The sequence below is a fragment of the Meleagris gallopavo genome, chromosome 9 (assembly GCF_905368555.1).
Source record: "Meleagris gallopavo chromosome 9, MGAL_WU_HG_1.1, whole genome shotgun sequence".
Taxonomy (NCBI): domain Eukaryota; kingdom Metazoa; phylum Chordata; class Aves; order Galliformes; family Phasianidae; genus Meleagris; species Meleagris gallopavo.
In genome coordinates this window covers 13,963,366-13,981,588 of record NC_139412.1, presented here as the reverse complement: position 1 = coordinate 13,981,588, position 18,223 = coordinate 13,963,366, and the positions used below count along the sequence as shown (strand labels likewise).

Sequence of the window (18,223 nt, the reverse complement as noted above, 5' to 3'; positions counted from 1 at the left end):
TTATTTCATAGAACTTCATCAGCATGATTTGTTCTGAAAGAACTCACCCACCAGCGCTACCACAGATCTTACCAACATCAGAACAGGATGCTAAAGCCCACATCTTTTCTCTCTGTGCAGTTTTCCAGCCACTCTGCCCCAAGCCTGTAGCACTGCATGGGACTGTTGTGGCCAACAGGTAGGACACAGCACTTGGCTTTGTTAAAGCGCATACAATTGGCCTCAGCCCAGTGATCAGCCTGTCCAGATCCCGCTGTAGAGTCTTCCTACTCTCAGGCAGATCCACAATTCCTCCCAACTTGATGTCATTCACAGACTTACTGGAGGTGCACCCAATCCCCTCGTTCAGATCATCCATAAAGATATTAAACAGGGCCAGCCCTGGTACTGACTCTGGGAAACACCGCTCATGACCAGTTGCCAGCTGGATTTAACTCTGTTCAACACTGCCCTCTGGGCCCGGCTGTCCAGACAGCTTTTTTATTTTGCAGTAAGTATTTTCACCTCTATTGCTAAACACTGAAATACTGAATTTTATTCCAAGCACACGAAAAAGCGAAACAACAAAAGAAAATCCCAACCTCCCCCACATCAATTCAATCAGGGACAAAATTAAGGGACAAATGAGTTAGTGACAAGCACATGGAAGTTCTCAATGATCCTTATTAAAAAAGCAGTTTAGAGGATGTCTTTAATTCTCTCCTGGCCAAACAAACCCTTACATGATTGCAATCATCACAGAAGTTGCTAGTTTTTTTAATATCCTACACATAAAGATGCTTGCTTTGCATTTTTTTTAGAATTCAGCAGGAAATCACTTTACAATCACGCTTTGTCCTTGAAATTATTACCTGAAGCACAGAGAGCAGGAATATCATTTTGAGACTCCCAAAGTTGTTCGAAAGAAATAATCCTAAACTGGACTGCAACATAGAAGGAATGACTAACGTATACAGATCATACAGTGAACTGAAAGAAAACGGCAAGATATCAAAAATACATTAAAAGTAGTAATCTGTTTAATCAACAGGAAGTACAAATGACTGTTTTGGCAGTATACTTTGAGCAAACCTAGAGATAAGACATTTGAATACCATGCTGATGCTCACATATGACATCCTCGTTGAACTATCGAAATACGAGGTTGGCAATCTTAAACACAAGCACAAAAGAGGAGACAGCCAAGCCAGAAGGCCCCACTAGCCCTCCGCCATTCTTTTAAGTATGGCTCCCAGGCCACCCTTTGCCACTTTCAGTGGGGTCAGCTCTTCTTTATTCTCAATGTGAATACTTGCACCATTAGATACCAGCAGCTTTGCCTCATCCACTCTCTCTTCATCGCAGGCTAAATGACTGCAATAAAAACAAGAAACCCACAGCCACTTTTAAGTAGTCCAAGCTTATGAAGAGCAACAATTATGCCTTGTCAAAACAAGAGCAAAACAAGAATGTTGCGGGGAACGAGGGGAGAGAAATCCTAGAAAAACAAAACCACACATAATTGACCACCTACAAAGAATTCAAAGCCTTGCTCTGCAGTCAGCAAAGATAAGGAGCACGAAATCCATAGTGAAATTGGAAAACAGTAATCTCTATTTGAATCAAAAGTAAAGAATTACTGAAGTACAGCAAGTGCTTTTTTTTCAATTTAGCATCCTATCCTGAAAATAAATGCATGTGTTCTACAATAAATTGGGTTTTGTGTATAGCGAAAATACCCTGCTCAATCTTATTCATGCCAAAATCTTGATTCCAATGCAGACAAGACAGGTTTCTGCCACCAACTTCAAAGCAGCTAAGGTTTCACCCTTACAGATTCAAACTGCTCTCTGAGGCAATAACAAACGTTGGATTAGTTACACTTAAATTGCATGTTACTTTCCTTAGAGAAATGAGGAAAATTTCCAAAATTAGTTCTTACTTGACAGGACAGAGCGGGCCAGCCTGCAAGACCAGTTCCTTATGACTTTGATGTTATTAGCACACTTTCTACCCCCTAGCGGAAATGGAATGTATTCCAAGTTATTACAAAAGGTGTTCTACATTTTAAAATAGATGTAGTAACTAAAGTATGGATGTACACTCACACAAAATACTAATTATTATTTTCTAAAATCTTTTTTAATTACACAGGGATGTGAAGCAAAGGAGTATTCTGAGGCACCCTAAAGTTAAAAAGCAAATTTGAAGTGATGGAGTTTCATTTCATGGAGATTATGCTATAGCCAAACCAAACATAAAGAAACCCCAAGCCAGCAAACAAACAAAATCACTTACAGGGGAGTGTTCCCTTCTGAGTCCTGTATGTTAACAGATGCATTGTGCCGCAGAAGGATCTGTATCATTTTTAGGTTGCCTTTGGCTGCTGCTCTATGCAATGGGGTAGATTCAAAATGATCTGTCGCATCCGGATCAGCTCCATTCTCTAACAGCATGACTGCAATCTGAAGGCGTAGGAAGAGAAAAAGGGGAAAAAAACTGAAGAGAAGTTCATATAACCAAACTCTTTTCTTGACAGCAACACCAACTCCAGCAGCACAGGCAGCCGTACCTCCTGCTTATTTTTGGAGGCTGCGTAGTGCAGGGGCGTGCAGCCATTCTGATTGACAGCATTGATGGGAGCCCCCTTGTCAATCAGGGCCTTCACGATCTCATCACGGCCCGCCGATGCAGCAATGTGTAAGGGAGTCCAACCGGCCTGCAGAGGCAAGCACAGAAGTCATTACAGCAAAGACGTCACACAAGAAAACATAACCTCAGTGCAGAGCAGCCTGCTCACGAGCCATACCGCACCTAGCTGCAGCACTTAGCATTACTATCGGCAGGCAGACAGACAGGCCGTGGGCCCGCTCGCAGCTCCGCACTCAGCCCCGACAGAAGCTGCAGCCGCGCAGCAGAAACCAGTTAGCTCAGCTGTGCGTGGCTCCGCGGGGCACCTCCAGCACCAACAGCCGCGCTTACAAAATATTTTTTAAAGAATAACGAAAGTGGCTGAAAATCGTATCCAATTTTTTGCCCCGGGCCGCCTCACTCACGTCGTCCTTGTCGCCGACGGGCACGCCGAGCCCCAGCAGGAGATCCGCCACGGCCGTGCGTCCCGCCGAACAGGCCCAGTGCAGCGCGGTGCGGCGGTCCTGCGGGGAGGGAGCGGCGGTCAGCGGGCCCCGGGTCGCGCGGTTGCCCTGACGGGACCCGCTCCCGCAGCGGCGCGCTCGGCCGGCTGACCTGGTCGGTGGTGGTGGCCAGGGCTCTGTCGCGCAGCAGCCGGGCGCGCAGCTCCTCCAGGCGCCCGGCGTAGGCCAGGTTGCAGACCTCGACGTCGGACACCGAGCCCTCCATGCCGGCCGCCAGCCCCGCCGACAGGGCGGCGCCCCCTCCCGCGGGCGGGCCAATCAGCGGGGCGCCGCGCCGAGTCCACCCGATCGCGCCCGTAGACCGCCTCCGCGCCGCGGGGGTTGCCGGGATTTGTAGTCCGCCCGGCGGGACGCGGTGCGCCGCCACTCGGCTACGGAACTACAGCTCCCGGAGCGCCGCGCGCGGCCTCCGCGTCGGACCTCCGCGTCGGGCCGAGGAGGAGGATGGTGACGGCAGGAGGATGGAGTCAGGTGAGGGGCGTCGGGACGGGGCCGCGGGGAGAGGGGAGCGGCGGGATCGGGGTGAGCCGCGCGGAGCGGGATCGCTGAGGTAAACCCAGCCGGCCGCGGCGCGACGGCCGCGCCTCCGGGCTCGGGGCGGGACGTCGGGGCCTTGTGGCCGGGGCGGGAGCCGGGCACCGCGCCGTCGGCTCCGGGAAGCGCGGTCCGCGAGGGCTCGCCGGGCGGATCCGGGAGCTGCTGTCCAGCCGTGCGGGCGGGGCGGCTGTGTGACAGCTGCGGTGGGGCGCTGTGCCGCTCTCACGCGGCGCCGTCGTTCTTCCTACGTGAGGAGCGGCGTAGGATCGCGTCTGCTTTGGCTTCATGCTTGCGGTCAGCGCTGTTTCTTCAGGCTGCCGTCTGAAAGACAACGACCGAGGGGCATTTTTACTCTTCCAACAAGCCCCGCTTTAGTCATGAAAGAAAAAGGAAAAAAAAAAAACCAAACCCAAACCCTGCTGCGATCGGACTTCCTTCTCTAATCGGTATTAATTACCGTTAGCCAGTGACGCAGGCAGACCCTCCTCCCCTCCCTCCCTCCCTCCGCAGCCGGGCCGTGCGGCGGCAGCCATGTCGTGCTGTCGGAGCGGGGCGAGGTCTGAGCTCTGCCGTGTTGTGCTCAGTTCTGTCCAGGTATGAAAACCAGATCACTATTCTGTCGGAATACTTAGAAGAATTTCCCGACACCGATGAGCCGGTGTGGATTCTGGGAAGGCGGCACCACCTGAATGAAGGTACCTCTAACGTGAAGACTCTTCTGTGACATGCTGGTTGTGGTGCGGCAGCAGCTTCTCCCTGGAAACAAAACCCCCAGCTGTAGGTAGTGGTACTCAGCCCTGAACGAAACCCCGGTGTCACTGTCTGTCACTGCTGGTGCAGAGACCGCACGACTGGCGGAGTTGTGAGTTCGGTCCCTTCTCATCACCAGATGCTTCAGAAATTAAAACAGATCTGCAGGGAATGGTTGGTGTTGCTGATGTTATTTACCCTTGAGGGGAGCTGTCAGCTATAAAGTGAGATTTCAAAATCATCAGCACAATAACAAATAATAATCTGAGGCGTGTGCTGTAATTTGGTGAAAAGCAATGTTAGCTTTAGCAATTCTATATGATACAGAGATCAGATTTCAGAACTGAGTTTTGCTCCTTGGGGAGGGGACAAGGACAACCCTGTGTTACATGTCAGAGGTAGCAGCTGTCATTGCAGCCATGGTACTGGGACAGCCAAGGGTCCCATACTCAGCCTTGGTGGGCTGAGAGATCCCTTGAAATGCCAGTGGGTCTGAGCACAGCACAGAGAGAAAGCAGCAGGTAAGAGCTTAAGAAATCTTTGAGAGCCTTTGGGGCAATTCTGTAAGTGTATATTTAAAAAAAAGAAAAGAAAAAAAAAGTGACAAGAAAAAATTAAGTCAGTATTATTAATATTTTCAAGAAATAACAGTGTATTGGGTTTGGAAGTGATGCATAATTCTATGCTGTTTGGCACATAGGAGTTCTTCACCTTAACTTGCTGTACCAGTTCTTTCCTGAGGACGTAGTTCTCCGTAGCATTTCATTCAAGCTAGACAGAATCATTCCATACACCTTTTACAACTTCACTGCCTAGTAATTATTTCATTCTTAACAATCCAACTTTAACTAAAAGTCTACAAAAGTTCTCAGGTTTAAAAGGTTAAAAAAGCATCTAAGTATTAAAGACTTTATATGTAGAAGCTAACAGGAGTCATCTGTGAATGCTATATATGGGCTATGTAGGAAAAACTGGAATTCCCTGGTTCTAAAAGTTTATTCTTTCCTTCTAAAAACATTCCAGACAAATCTAAGTTATTGTTGGATGTCAGTGCTCGTCTCTGGTTTACGTATAGAAGAAAGTTTTCTCCTATTGGTGAGTATGCTGCAGACCTGTTGTCTCGTTAAAATTAAATAGCAGGAGTAGAGATGGCCTCATGGACTGACAAATGATTTTTACGTTATTACGTTTTGAGCACTGTTATAATTGTTTATGCAAACAGCATATTGAAGTTATTAAAATCTGTGTGTACTTACACTTGCATGTAATCAGGTGCTCGTGTTTGTAAAGCAAGCAGCACATATCTGCGAGTGTTGTTGAAGAATGAAGAGTAAGTCAGCTCCACAAGGAGTACATAAACCTTATTTGTGTTGCGCAGAGATTAGACCAGCAGTGTGGAAATAAAAGCATTGCATCCACAGGACAGTCACTGCAAATTTCAGCAGACCTAACTGGGCTCTTATACTCTGACAGCTTCTCTGTGCTGCTGCCTCCAGTTCAAAGCCCATATTAATTGTGATGAACTTTCCTAATAGGAGGCACTGGTCCTTCGTCTGACGCTGGCTGGGGATGTATGCTGAGGTGTGGGCAGATGATGCTGGCACAGGCACTGATCTGCAGGCATTTAGGAAGAGGTGTGTACTGCTTCTGAGTGAATATCTGTATTGTTTGGAGACCACGTTTCTTCAGTGTGTGTGTGTGTGTAGTATTCCATAAAAGCACAAAACCCAGATTTATTAATAAAACTTTATTTGGTGCTTTGGTAGAAGTTACTGTTGAATTATTCTTGTCTGACTGGGTGAAATCATAGCAGCTTTAAGCAGAGAAATAGAGACAACAGACAGGGAATCCTGCTGCTCTCCATAACTAAGGAAACTGCCTCTATTAGAGGCAGAAGCAGACATGGCAGAGCTGTTGTGGATTTGTTGTGTGAGAGGACTTTCCAGTATGGACCTTGTATTGTTATTTGATGTATGTACACAAATCTCACAAGATTTAAGTAGAGCACGTGGTTTTGAGTAACCTTGGAAGCTCACAGATACTGCAGTAGCTCTCAGTGCTCAGCAGCCATCAGTCAGAATAAGTCTGCAATTGATGACATCTTTGCCATTTAGCCTATGATGATAAAGAACAGTTTAAAGGAAATAGCAAACTGTGAATTCTAGACACTCTAAACAAAATGTAAATTTTAGAGATGAATTGTATGCAGGTTGCACTGAAAGTAATGCCTCCTGTTTATTTCCATGAAAACTACAACAGATACAAAGAGCACAATAACACTATTTGATAGAACAAATTCTCAGCTACAAAACACTACTTTTAAACACAGACACCACCAGTAGCTGTGCATTTAAACCAGCCATGAACAAGAGCCTGCATGCTGCACTCGTGCAAATCTGTGCCAGCAGATGTGACCAGCTGTTGCCACTGCTGAAATGCACCACTCAGTGCCTCAGTGTGCTCACAGCCACTGTTTGGTTTCCAGAGACATTCAGCAAGTCTCAATGAATGACAGTGGATGCCATTTTTTTCTGCATGAAGGAATTCAGTCCCACCCTTTTGTTTCATCCTCACTTGCATGTCAGATGCCATGCTGTCACACTGCCCCTCTGCTGCCATCTGTCACACGGCAGCAAAATGGAATGGGGTATTGGTGGGAATCATGAGTCACGAAGGTTGGAGAAAATCTCTCAGATCACCAAGTCCAACATCATAAAATGGGAGGCATTACTTTCAGGGCAGGATTACTCTTGTGGATTACTCTTGTACCATCTCATTGTGTGCTTACTACTCTCCAGAAATCTGATCAGGATAATGGAAACATTATGTTTTTATAATCTTTGTGTTTCCACTCAGATTGGCAATGGGAAAAACACAAAGAACAACCAGAAGAATATCACAGAATCCTCCGATGCTTTCTAGACAGGAAGGATTGCTGTTATTCCATCCACCAGATGGGTAAGAACAAACAGACTTTCTGTTTCATTTTCTACTGAAATTCCTACTGTACTGAAACTTAATACTGAAACTTAATACTGAAACTTAACTGAAACCTGTTAATTCATAACTTTAAGTATGGTTATGAAGGCAGTGTGTGTGTTTAGATCTAAAAATGCATGTGGATGGCTGTGGGGTATAATAGCACAGAAGTGTTATTCACTGAGACCTAAATAAAAGCACACGCTAGAATCTGTCCCCTGATCAACTGTGTAAGCCTTGGGTACCAGGGTCAGTAATATTAAAATAGACAGTTACGGAGCTTATTGGTGTAATCTGTAATAGTTTGTAATAATTATTTGTAAATCTTACTTTTGTTCAGAAATTTTATTAAAGGAACTGCCAGTACTTGAAGGGAGCTTATAAGCAGGAGGGTGAGCGGCTGATAGTCGGAATAGGGAATGGCTTTAAACTAAAATTCTTTATTCTGAGAGGGCGGTGAGGCCCTGGCACAGCTGCTCAGAGCTGTGGGTGCCCCATCCCTGGAGGCCACACTGGATGGGGCCATGAGCGGCCTGGGGGGGAGGGGCAGCCAGCCCACAGCACGGCTTGGAGCTTGATGGGCTTTAAGGTCCCTTCCAACCCAACCATTCTGTGATTTTATGGTTCTGTGAACTAACAACAGTAAGGATTTGAAAAAAGCGTAGGTTGAGAAAATAATTGTTATTGCTAAATATAGTTTGCAGTTACTCAAAACTTCTTATATAACCATGGCATTGAATATTTTTTGTTATTGGATTCTTTGTGATCTCTCTTTTCTTCTGTGTTTGTGGTTTGTTTTTTCCCCTTCACAAAAACAGCACAGATGGGTGTTGGAGAGGGGAAATCGATTGGAGAGTGGTTTGGACCAAATACAGTTGCTCAAGTATTAAAGTAAGTCAGATCCTACCAGCTCATTCAGAATGTACTCCCCCAGGGCACCTCACTCAGAGATCAGGATAAGGCCCAGGCAGGGTTTTGAAGGCTGCATCTGCCTATCTCAGAATCAGGGATACATTTATTGTGTGTTTACAAGTGCAACGTGGGGTATGGTGGGCAGGAACTGAATTGGGAATGGGTGAACTCTAGATTTTAGTACAGTAAGAGCCTGAGAAAGAGAAACTTGAAGTTGTTCTCAGCTGCTGTGCTGTTTGTATGCCCTAATCAGTAGCCACCACAGATGTCTGCTTCTTTCTGCACAGAGGCACAGCCTTAGCAGGTCAGGAGTGCTACCAGGTAGGTTAGGCTGGCAGTATGAAACGTCAGAGGGAAGCCAGCTGGGTCAAGGGGGAACTGAACTGCAATTGTGAGCAGTTGTGCCACCCACAAAAGATGGGCAGCTCCTCAGAGTCTCGAAGTCTTAGAAGAGCTGGCTTTGCTCAGTTCTTGGAGGGATAAGAGCACACCCTGAACCCCAGCACTTCTCACTGCTAAGTTCTTCATGGGTTAGTGCTCACATCTGGGCTTTTCTGGCTTATGTCAACAGCTAACTCTGCCGGTGCAGCTTCAGATTGTAGCTCCCTTCCCCAGAGGTCTGGATTTCACACAAATGAACAGAAACTTCTGTATCCCACCTAACTTTTGGATGCCCAGATTCTTTTAGCTTTTAATGTCCAATTCTACTTTGCACACACACACAGAAATAGTTCCACTGAATTCAGTAGAACTTCTTATGCAAAAATTAATATGCAAAGCTGGCAAAGGAAATTTTTCCTTTCCTAGACAATGACAGACACGATGGGCAAGATTCCATTGCGTAGGCTGTTAAATGCAATACAAAGTAGCAAACTTAATTACGTGGTTGAGCTGTTACTATCACTGCAATTGGCAGTGAGACAAAACAGTTTTCACACTGTACAGTGTACATGCTTTTCCTGGTACCACTCAGTATCTATTTTTCCAAATATATTAAATGTTTAATATTCAAAGATTACTCCTTATTGCACCAAGACTTTCAAAAATCCAACAAGTTTGCTTTTCCAAAGGAAAAAACCCCAAACTTTTAATTACTCAAGAATCATCTATTTTTTCCAAGAATAAGTACCCTTTGGGGCTAACTAGTTCATGTTAATTTGTTCTCTAGGAAGCTTGCTTTATTTGATGAATGGAATTCATTGGCTGTTTATGTATCTATGGACAACACAGTGGTCATTGAAGACATCAGTAAGTGAAATATTAGTACTCCTATAGCTGTTTCTGATAAGACTTCATTTTCCCAAATGTATCTAAACATGAACAAAATACTTCAGGGCCACCTGTATTCCTTCCTGGTGTAAGAAAAGGGATAAAAAAATCACAAACTCAGGTTTGCATGTCCAAAACTAAAGCCACTGTGCAGCTGGGGAGAAGACAAAAATGGTCTGTGCTATCTAAACTCTTAGCCCAGAGATGGAATGAGGTTGCAGTTTATGTAAATTGGTTTTAATGCAGGGTTTGTGAAAGAGTTGTGCTTTTTGTAGGCAAAAAAAGCAGATCCTGGCACTGAGAAATGCACGGCCTTGCTTAATTTACAGTCCTAAGAAAGGTGGATTTACAAGTGAAGCTTAACCATAGTCCACCTCTGCTTCAGTTCCTGTTGTTTTCTTTACGCTCACATCGTTGGGTGCAAAGAGTTCCTCAAGGAGTTCCTGATGTCATCATCTCTGCCGTTTCATTTCTGTGACGTTTTACAGACGAGTCTTGAGCATATTAATAATACCAATAGTAAATGTCATTTCAGGCTTAAATTTTCATCTCCCAGTCATCAATGCAGTGTCTCACTTGGATGTGCCAGCACATTCTGTCTGCTAGAATTACTTCTGCTAAACAGCTATAATTAATTTCCGTGCCCTGCTCGTTTTATCTTGGGAGCTCTATGAAGATCTCTGGCACAGCAGCCTAATTTATTTCAGAGAGGAAGATCTACTTTGTGTTCCTTTGTGCACCGACTGATTTCTGGTTTTATTCCCACAGAGAAGATGTGCTGGTCCCCTCCCCAGAGCAGCAGCACAGCCCATAGCAGTGCACATTTGCACAGAAGTGCTCTTGGCCGGAACAGGAACACAGCAGGACTCTGCACAGGCTGGAAGCCCCTCTTGCTTATTATACCTCTACGACTAGGGATAAATCACATAAATCCAGTATATATTGATGCATTTAAAGTAAGTTTTTTTTTTCCCCAATGAATTGGTTGTCATTGTCAAATAAGTTCAAGTATCTGCGAGATCAGTAAACAAATCAACTATAATTTCCTTTTCCTCCCTTTGAATTCCTAGGAATGCTTTAAGATGCCACAGTCTTTGGGAGCATTAGGAGGGAAACCAAATAATGCCTATTATTTCATAGGATTTTTAGGTAAGGAAAAAGGGAAACTTATTCAAAATATGCAGATGGTCAAAAGAGAAATTTCTGGGGGGAGAGTGTATGCAGTTTAATTATGAATCTTTAAAGAAAAATCAGAGTACAGTTAAAGAGATGAAGAAGCGTACCTAAAGTATTTCAGCAACAGCATGATGTGTCCCTTTACAGAAGCAGAAAGGTAACAGCAAAGCTAGATGCAAAAAGAAGTAATGACAGGCAAAAACAGCACACCGATGCTGATAGCATTCAACAAGTATATTGGTCAACTGCCACTTCTCTTAATTTCTTGTATTTCAGATGTGTTCTGATAGTGGTGTCTTTTCCACCTTCTTGCAGATCTTCTTGTATCGTGTATTCCTTTAATTGTTGTAAATACAGTCATCCAGACTTTGGCCCATAGGTTTATGGATGTTTTGTTCTTTTGTAAAACCTGAGCTGTTTTAGGCACTTTTGTTCCAATTTCTGAATGAATGCTAATGGGATTACAGATTTAATTTCTGGCCATCCTGTACCTTTTGATCTTGGAATGTTAGGGATTACAGCAGTTGAGATTTAAAAAAAAAGAAAGTACTGGATCTCACATGGGAAAAGGAAAGTATGTGAGAAAGATAGAACACACCAACCAGAAAATCTGCAGTAATAGGTCACAATAGAAAATTACAGTAAATATCTGGTGGAAAAATTGTGTCTAAGCTTTTTGATTCTCCTCAGGAATCCCTAAACAGAAGACCTGGATAAATTGTCACCACAGTCAATGTTAATTTTGGTTTTGCAGTTCTGGACTTAGCACTCATTAAAGTCACTTGTTTGTTTTCAACATATGGGTGTCATCCATGCAGGCAATGAGCTGATCTATTTGGACCCTCACACCACCCAAAGCTTTGTAGATTCAGAAGAGAACGGCACAGTTGATGACCAGAGCTTCCACTGCCAGCAAGCCCCCCACAGAATGAAGATCATGAATTTGGACCCTTCAGTAGCTTTAGTAGGTGTTAGAAAGTAATAAATGCAAGTATTTTATTTCAAACTAAGGGCAAGAATGTGTTTCTTGAATAGGATCGAGATCACAAAGCTGTCTTTTATCAACATATAGCATCAAGATCACATAGCTGCTTCTTCAACACATAGCTACATTAACTACACAGATGCATTAATCTTAGGTCACACAGGCACTGTCTGTTTGCATGGCAGGGAGCTACCTTCAGTTTCTTTGCTGAGTGCATTTACTGTGTGCAAGCAGCATGTGTGTAGTGGTTAAAGGAATGGAGTCAGGCTTATTTGTTTTATTCTATTGCTGTCTTACAAGCTTGATCACTCTGGACAAGTTATTTATGATATCATAATTTAAAAATCTGTAAATGGAGTTATTTGTAGAGGTTATCCAACATATGTTACAGCGTTCCATAGGCACCTGTTGTATCTGAAGAAATCTGACCCCGTGCCATTATCCTCTGGTAGGGATTTGGCAGTTGTCACCTATGAGATGTGGGTCTGTAGCTTTAAACAAGATACCAGCGTCTTTCATTCACTGACATATTGCTATTATTATTGCTACTTCCTAGAAAGTATTTTGATTTTTTTTTTTTAAATACTTATCTATGTAACTTTACAACATCTGGAATAATGCAGTGAGCCAGACAAAGCCATAATGAAGAACAAATATTTCCAGCACAGGTACCATACGGAAAGTGATCCTTAGGTTATTATATCTGTGAGGCTGGGCTCTTGGAGCTGGCCGTGGCTCCATGACAGAGCACACAGCAGCTGCTGCATGCTTTTGATTGATTGGTTTGCTGGGGTTTGCAGGGCCTTGTGCCACTCTTGGGTTCTTGCCCTGAACTGCCACATATTTGGGGTCTTTCATTGAGTGGCCACAGGGGGAATCAGCATATTGCTGCTCACACTGCTTTACCTGCTGCACTGTGGATTTGTAATTTGCAAAATAACACTGTTGTATTTTTGTTGTTTGCTTTTTCCCCCCTCAGGGCTTCTTTTGCAAAGAAGAATGTGATTTTGATAACTGGTGCAGTCTCGTACAAAAGGTAACAGTGGCAAGTGACCATCTCTGTTCACTCTATAGGAATTTATGGTCTTGGTTGGTTGTTGGTTGTTTTTTTTTTCCTAAACCAGAAACTCCCATTTCATTTATCTCTGTATTCACATGAAAAGAGCCATAGAGAAGAGTGCATTAACACAGTGGGGTAAGAGTGTTGCTGTGATGTTAAGCAGAAATTGTTCAATGCTTTGACAGCCAGGAACCCTGCCACTTGACAAATGGGTGGAAACAGATACCCTTAAAGGGGTATATACACCTCTAAAGGCGTTTCTGTGAAACAAACAAAAAAAAAGCAAACAGCTGAGGAAAACAGTTTGTATATAATTGTAATATATCAGGAGGTGACATCTCTTCGAAGAGCAGTAGCACTTGGCTTCAGTAACAGCTTGCTTCTCCTGATCAAAACTCATCCTTCCAAATCTCCAAAAAAATTGGAGCTGATCTGTCTTTTATCACAGCATTCCACACAGGCGCTTTTCTTCTAAAAGGCAGAAAATATTGAGCATTCTTGGTGTCTGGCTGCTACATGTAAACCAAATCACAGGTGTGTAGAAATCAAAGCTGGTTATAAGACAGTGATATCTTGTAGTACAGTTCAAGAGATCTGTCTGCCAGGTATGTTTTTAATGAGCAAAATGTTAGAAATCTATGGTACTCAAAATATAACAGGACCTCACAGTATGTCTGCATAAAGCCTTTGTTTCCTGATAAATACACATAATGAAAGGATGTTTTTATTGAACAGACACTTAACTGTGCTTTAAGGTTCTCTCAAGGCATCATTTTAAATGAAAGTATTCTGTCTTCAGGAGATTCTAAAGCAACAGAGCCTACGGATGTTTGAGCTGGTCCAGAAGCACCCGCCCCACTGGCCTCCGTTCATACCTCCAACAAAGCCAGAAGTGACAACTACAGGAGCAGGTATGGTGTGGGCTGAGAGCCTCCTGTGCAGTTCAGTGTCCCTCCTTAGCAAAGAGAAGAACAGTCACAGGTGGAATAACTCTGCTTTCCTAAGCATCAAGCGATACCTATCTGCCACCTGTCCAAACAATCCATACAACTGCTAGCACAGATTTACTTATTTTTATCAGTCTTAGAAGGTACTTTTCTGGAATGTGTTTTTCAAAGCTTTTTCTTTTAAGTAAATAGTCAGGCACTGCTTTAGCATCACTTCTGTTTTGCAGAACTCATTGAATCTACTGACAAGCTGTTTGAATTGGAAGAAGAATTTGAAATCCTGAGTGTATGAAGGAAACTGCTGTGACTCTTCTGAGTGCTGAACACATTGCTAATATCATTGCATTGACTTACAGCCATGTTAGCCCCAAAGTGCCTGAAATTATGGAAAAAACAGAGCACAGAATCCGAGTAGCATCCAAAACTCCAACGACAGCTTAACAAGAGCTTCCCCGGATGGAAAGGCAATAAAAGCTCTTGTTGTAAGATGCTTAATGGGAATCTCTTTTCAGTATCTTACCTGAAGACAAATGGGCCTTTGAGATTAAGGCAGAAATGAGCGTATTGCTGGGCTCTATGTTTGGAGAAAGGGATAACCCAAATGGATATTTCTTGCTCTCATAATAATGCAATAGTTTAGTTCTTAAAGCAAAACAGTCTTCAATTAAGGAGGATGTTTACTTCTGTTCCCTCCTGTGGGCTGCATCATAGAAAAAAATACGTTGTCTTGTTTAAAAGATCGACTGGATCATGAGAAAATTGTTTCCTTGTTAAATATTTTAACATGTATCTGAGCAACCACACTTTATTACAAAAATGTTTCTGTAAAAGGAACTGTGTCTAATGTATACATTTTGCAATAGCCTTCCTGCTTCTGGGAGACCTCGAGAGGAACGGGAGACTCAAATAGTTGATACAGATCACAACCACTGTTATAGTTATGGTATATTTCACCTTGACCTTAACATCAAAATCATTGAAACTTAGGTTATTTCTTTCAGAGCTAAAAAGAGTCAAAGGTGGTTTAACTGTACCTTATTTATTTTAAAGTAGATTTACACAAACTTCTGTTACAGCACTTTATCTGTGCATCTAATAAATTTCTTAAGCTTTTCATAGGTTGTATGCTGCTATATTTTGTTAATTTGTTCGTGTGAAATAAATGCAAACCAGGTTATGTTAAGACTTAATATATACACATAGACAGATTGCATCATTGTTACTTGAGTTATTGCCTTTTGAGATCTGTTGTGGTCTAAGTGCCTTAATGTTACAGGTTGATCAGAGCAGCCTGGGCAGTTGTATTTCTATAAGGCAGAGTATCTCTCTCGCAGCCCTAAGAAAAACAATTTAAGGCAAAGATCTTTTACTCCATGCTAAAGATCCACCAGGCAGTCCCCAGGGTGGTCATTTTGTCATGACAGAGCGATGAACGTGAACTGCAGAGTTTCATCTTCACCAATAAAAACACATGGAGAAATACTGAATGCTGTCTCCTCTCACTTGCACCTCCTGAAAAGGGCCAGTGTGATACTGAAGGAAAGAGCTAAGAAGAGCCTGTTTCGTCTTGTTTAATGTTTATTAAACACAGCTTGGAAATTATACACTTAGAAAAAACAGCACTTTTTCTCCTCCTCTTCCCAGGGATTAGCTGCACGCCTTCTGAGCAGCTGGAGGAGCTCTGCAGGGCCAAGCCCTCCTAAGCTGTGAGCTGTTTGCTGCACGAGCGTGCTTTCTGGGTGAGCAGCAGGAAAAGGCCATTTGTGGAACTCGGGAAGTTTGGGTATCGATAGCAACAGGGCTTGCAATAGAAGCATACTTCTCTAAAGATACTGGCATGTTCAATGCATAAAGTTCTAATCCTGAAAAAAACACGTTTCATGTGTTCGTGTTCAAAAATCGAGTCTGCAAACACACCTGACTGACACTTCTTATAGCACCATGGAAGCCCCATTGCTGAAAACTTCCCAGAGTTAATTGCACACATTTTCAGCACACGGTGAGCACTGCTGTGTGCACACAGCACGTGTTTGCCTACACCAGGAGCACAATATGCTCAGTATGCAAGGACAGCTAAAAGTAAATTCGATATTCTGCACTAAAGGATCATCAGTCAGGAGCACTACAACATCTTAAAGGGCAATTGCAAAATACATCCAAAGCAGCTGCGGATCTTTCACAAGCAGGGAAGAGTTAAATGAAAGACTAAAAATTCTCATCACAAACTCTCTCCTCATCTCTACTGTGGTTCAACTCTGAACACACAGAGCTCTCTGACTCCAATCTGGGAAAATAACATTGTTTTATGCATATAAATAACCACTGCAGATTCATAGAATGCTTTGGGTTGGATGGGACCTTACAGATCACCTAGTTCCACCCTCAATCATTGAAGATAAAAACAGTGTCTGCTCAAGTATTTTGCTGGATAGAGCTACACCTCTAGCAACTAGTAGAGAAAAAGTACTTGAAATTCATGTCTCAGTCTTGTATTAATAGTAATAATCTGACAATTTGTCTTCAAAATCTTTAAGCCGAGGCAATAGTGTATTTGCAAGGCACTTCCTTCAGACGTCCTGGAATGTCAGTATGTAAGGGTTTTGTGCACATCACTAGAAAGAGAAATCGATAATCACACCTCTAGCCCGACCTAATGAATTCATGTAACTGTTAGCATCCTTTTTCATGGCTTTCCCTCAAAATACGTAAGGATAATACAATTAGTAGCACTTCTCTTTAATTATGCCCTCTAGGAATGTGGGATTACGATAGAAATGCAATTTTTAAAACGAGCAGAATACAGCAAGCAGCCCAGAGGAAGAACACAATCGATCGCGAGTGTAGAAATAATAAATGTACGTCTCGTAACTAACTGCTTTCTTCTGTATTTGCAGAAGCATTGCATGCTAGCTGGCAGGCCTCTACTTTTTATACACACACAGCTTGTATAATTACACAAAACTGTGCCAAGGCAACCTCTGAAGGAAGATTAAGGTTTGCAGTAATGAAGTGTTTCTGGTGGCTGTGCGTCATTTGACTGCAAGGAGATAAGAACAGGCCTTGAAGGAAACTTTTTACTGGAATACAGTTAGAGCTATGAAAAATGCTGGAGGTGGTTTGGACTCAAAATCAACTGTGGATATGAGTTTGGATTAGAATTGATTACCTATCACTGGAGCCAAAGAACATCCCCACCTGTTGTATAAGCAAAGCAAAACATTCATCTTCAATTCCCTAATCAGGTCAGTTATCAACCACTTCTGCTTAGTGTTTCAAAGTCACCTACAGTGCATTACAAAATTTGGGTAGTTCTGCATTTCATAGGAGAATGTGTGTTCATTCCCTCGCACGAGGCCAGGTACCGCTTGCAGGGACGCTAACAAAGCACAACTTTGCAGATGTGTCTCCTGGTGGCAGTTGGTGCACGCCTTGCTCAGGGCAGTGGTGTATGTGAGATGCCAGTTATGCTTCAGTCTGAATAAAGAACTCCCAGAGACTTTCTGAGGTAGCCATGAATGAAGAAGCAGCCCCAAACAACAGCAGAGAAATAGCATAGCACCATGATCCACAGAATGGCTTTCTGAGCACCGGTCTTTCCCTTGTGTGCGAAGTCCTGGACTTGAATTAGATTTTTGTGGAATTCTGGCCATCTTGATTCCTTTATTAACCACACACAAAACAGGTTTATGAATTTATCTCCTTCACATCAGTGATGCCTACTCTCAGGTAACAAAGGCTGTTCATGCTTTGCTTTTCTGTTACAAGTTCTTCATGCACACTTGGCAGCGGCTGACCCTCGTCCGAAGCTGTCCTGCTTTCAGAGTTTCGGAGGGAGGAGCACCAACAAACTGCTGCGACTGCTCAACAGTGGTCAGCCAGAAGCTGTATTTGTTTGCAAAGTAGTGGCATGTTCCTCTGGCACCATTGCATTCAATGAAGGGCGTAGCACGGAAATCCTCCAGGCAAGAACCAGGTGAGACAAGGGACTGACCTCCACCCTCTGCACCAGCTGCTGTGTGCTGAAATAAAGATGTCCATTTAAGTGAGTGCAAAGGAACAGAAGAGGAGGCAATAGGGCAGTCTTCAAGTTCTGTAGTTGTGAAAAGTAGAACAGGCAAACAAATGTATAACTTGGTTATTTGTATCTAAGTCTTGAGTCAGGGCTAGAGGCAAAGAAGCAAAGGCATTTGCTTATGCTGAATATGCAGTCCTTGTATAAAGGAAATCCAGTTTTGCAATTGCAAAGTGGGAAAATGAGGAGACAATAATGCTGACTTCATAGTTTTCTAATGACCTTACAGTACTGTGCTTCAAGGGGATTGCAGTGGAAATAATATTCCAGAAGACAGAGGAGATTAAGGAAATACTGCAGCTTAATTGGTGTTTCTGCACTTGAAGGTTTGAAGCACAATGAGTATTTGTGGCAATGCAGAACTACTGCTTCGGTTTTACTACCGGACTTGAGCAGTGCACA

The 18,223-nt window shown here is 43.3% G+C and overlaps 3 protein-coding genes across 7 annotated transcripts in view; 1 reads left to right on the top strand and 2 right to left on the bottom strand.

Moving 5' to 3' along the window:
* Positions 1 to 509: 509 nt before the first annotated feature.
* PSMD10 (proteasome 26S subunit, non-ATPase 10) lies at positions 510 to 3,450 on the bottom strand. 2 transcript variants are annotated; one of them, XM_085230409.1, is made up of 5 exons: positions 3,226 to 3,450; positions 3,036 to 3,134; positions 2,552 to 2,698; positions 2,278 to 2,444; positions 510 to 969 (listed from the first exon to the last, which is right to left on the bottom strand). In XM_085230409.1, exons 1-5 carry the CDS (start codon positions 3,337 to 3,339, stop codon positions 804 to 806), a joined length of 693 nt encoding a protein of 230 aa, XP_085086535.1. In that variant the 5' UTR covers positions 3,340 to 3,450; the 3' UTR covers positions 510 to 803. The 2 variants fall into 2 exon arrangements, with proteins under 2 accessions (XP_085086535.1, XP_085086536.1); XM_085230410.1 differs by lacking the exon at positions 510 to 969 and adding an exon at positions 998 to 1,353 and having other exon boundaries at positions 3,226 to 3,426.
* ATG4A (autophagy related 4A cysteine peptidase) lies at positions 3,450 to 15,236 on the top strand. 3 transcript variants are annotated; one of them, XM_085230405.1, is made up of 13 exons: positions 3,450 to 3,605; positions 4,256 to 4,366; positions 5,445 to 5,516; positions 5,957 to 6,055; positions 7,278 to 7,379; positions 8,219 to 8,291; positions 9,481 to 9,560; positions 10,350 to 10,537; positions 10,652 to 10,730; positions 11,576 to 11,721; positions 12,722 to 12,778; positions 13,602 to 13,713; positions 13,977 to 15,236. In XM_085230405.1, the coding sequence occupies exons 1-13, from the start codon at positions 3,596 to 3,598 to the stop codon at positions 14,039 to 14,041; spliced, it is 1,194 nt and encodes a 397-aa protein (XP_085086531.1). In that variant the 5' UTR covers positions 3,450 to 3,595; the 3' UTR covers positions 14,042 to 15,236. The 3 variants fall into 3 exon arrangements, with proteins under 3 accessions (XP_085086531.1, XP_085086532.1, XP_085086533.1); XM_085230406.1 differs by lacking the exon at positions 5,957 to 6,055; XM_085230407.1 differs by lacking the exons at positions 3,450 to 3,605; positions 4,256 to 4,366 and adding an exon at positions 4,572 to 4,595.
* The window catches only part of COL4A6 (collagen type IV alpha 6 chain), a 119,192-nt gene continuing 115,738 nt past the window's right edge, over positions 14,770 to 18,223 (bottom strand). For both annotated transcript variants that reach the window (XM_085230402.1, XM_085230403.1), the window contains one exon: positions 14,770 to 17,768. In XM_085230402.1, the coding sequence (XP_085086528.1) occupies positions 17,508 to 17,768 (261 nt within the window). In that variant the 3' untranslated portion in view covers positions 14,770 to 17,507. The remainder of the gene's footprint in view (positions 17,769 to 18,223) is intronic.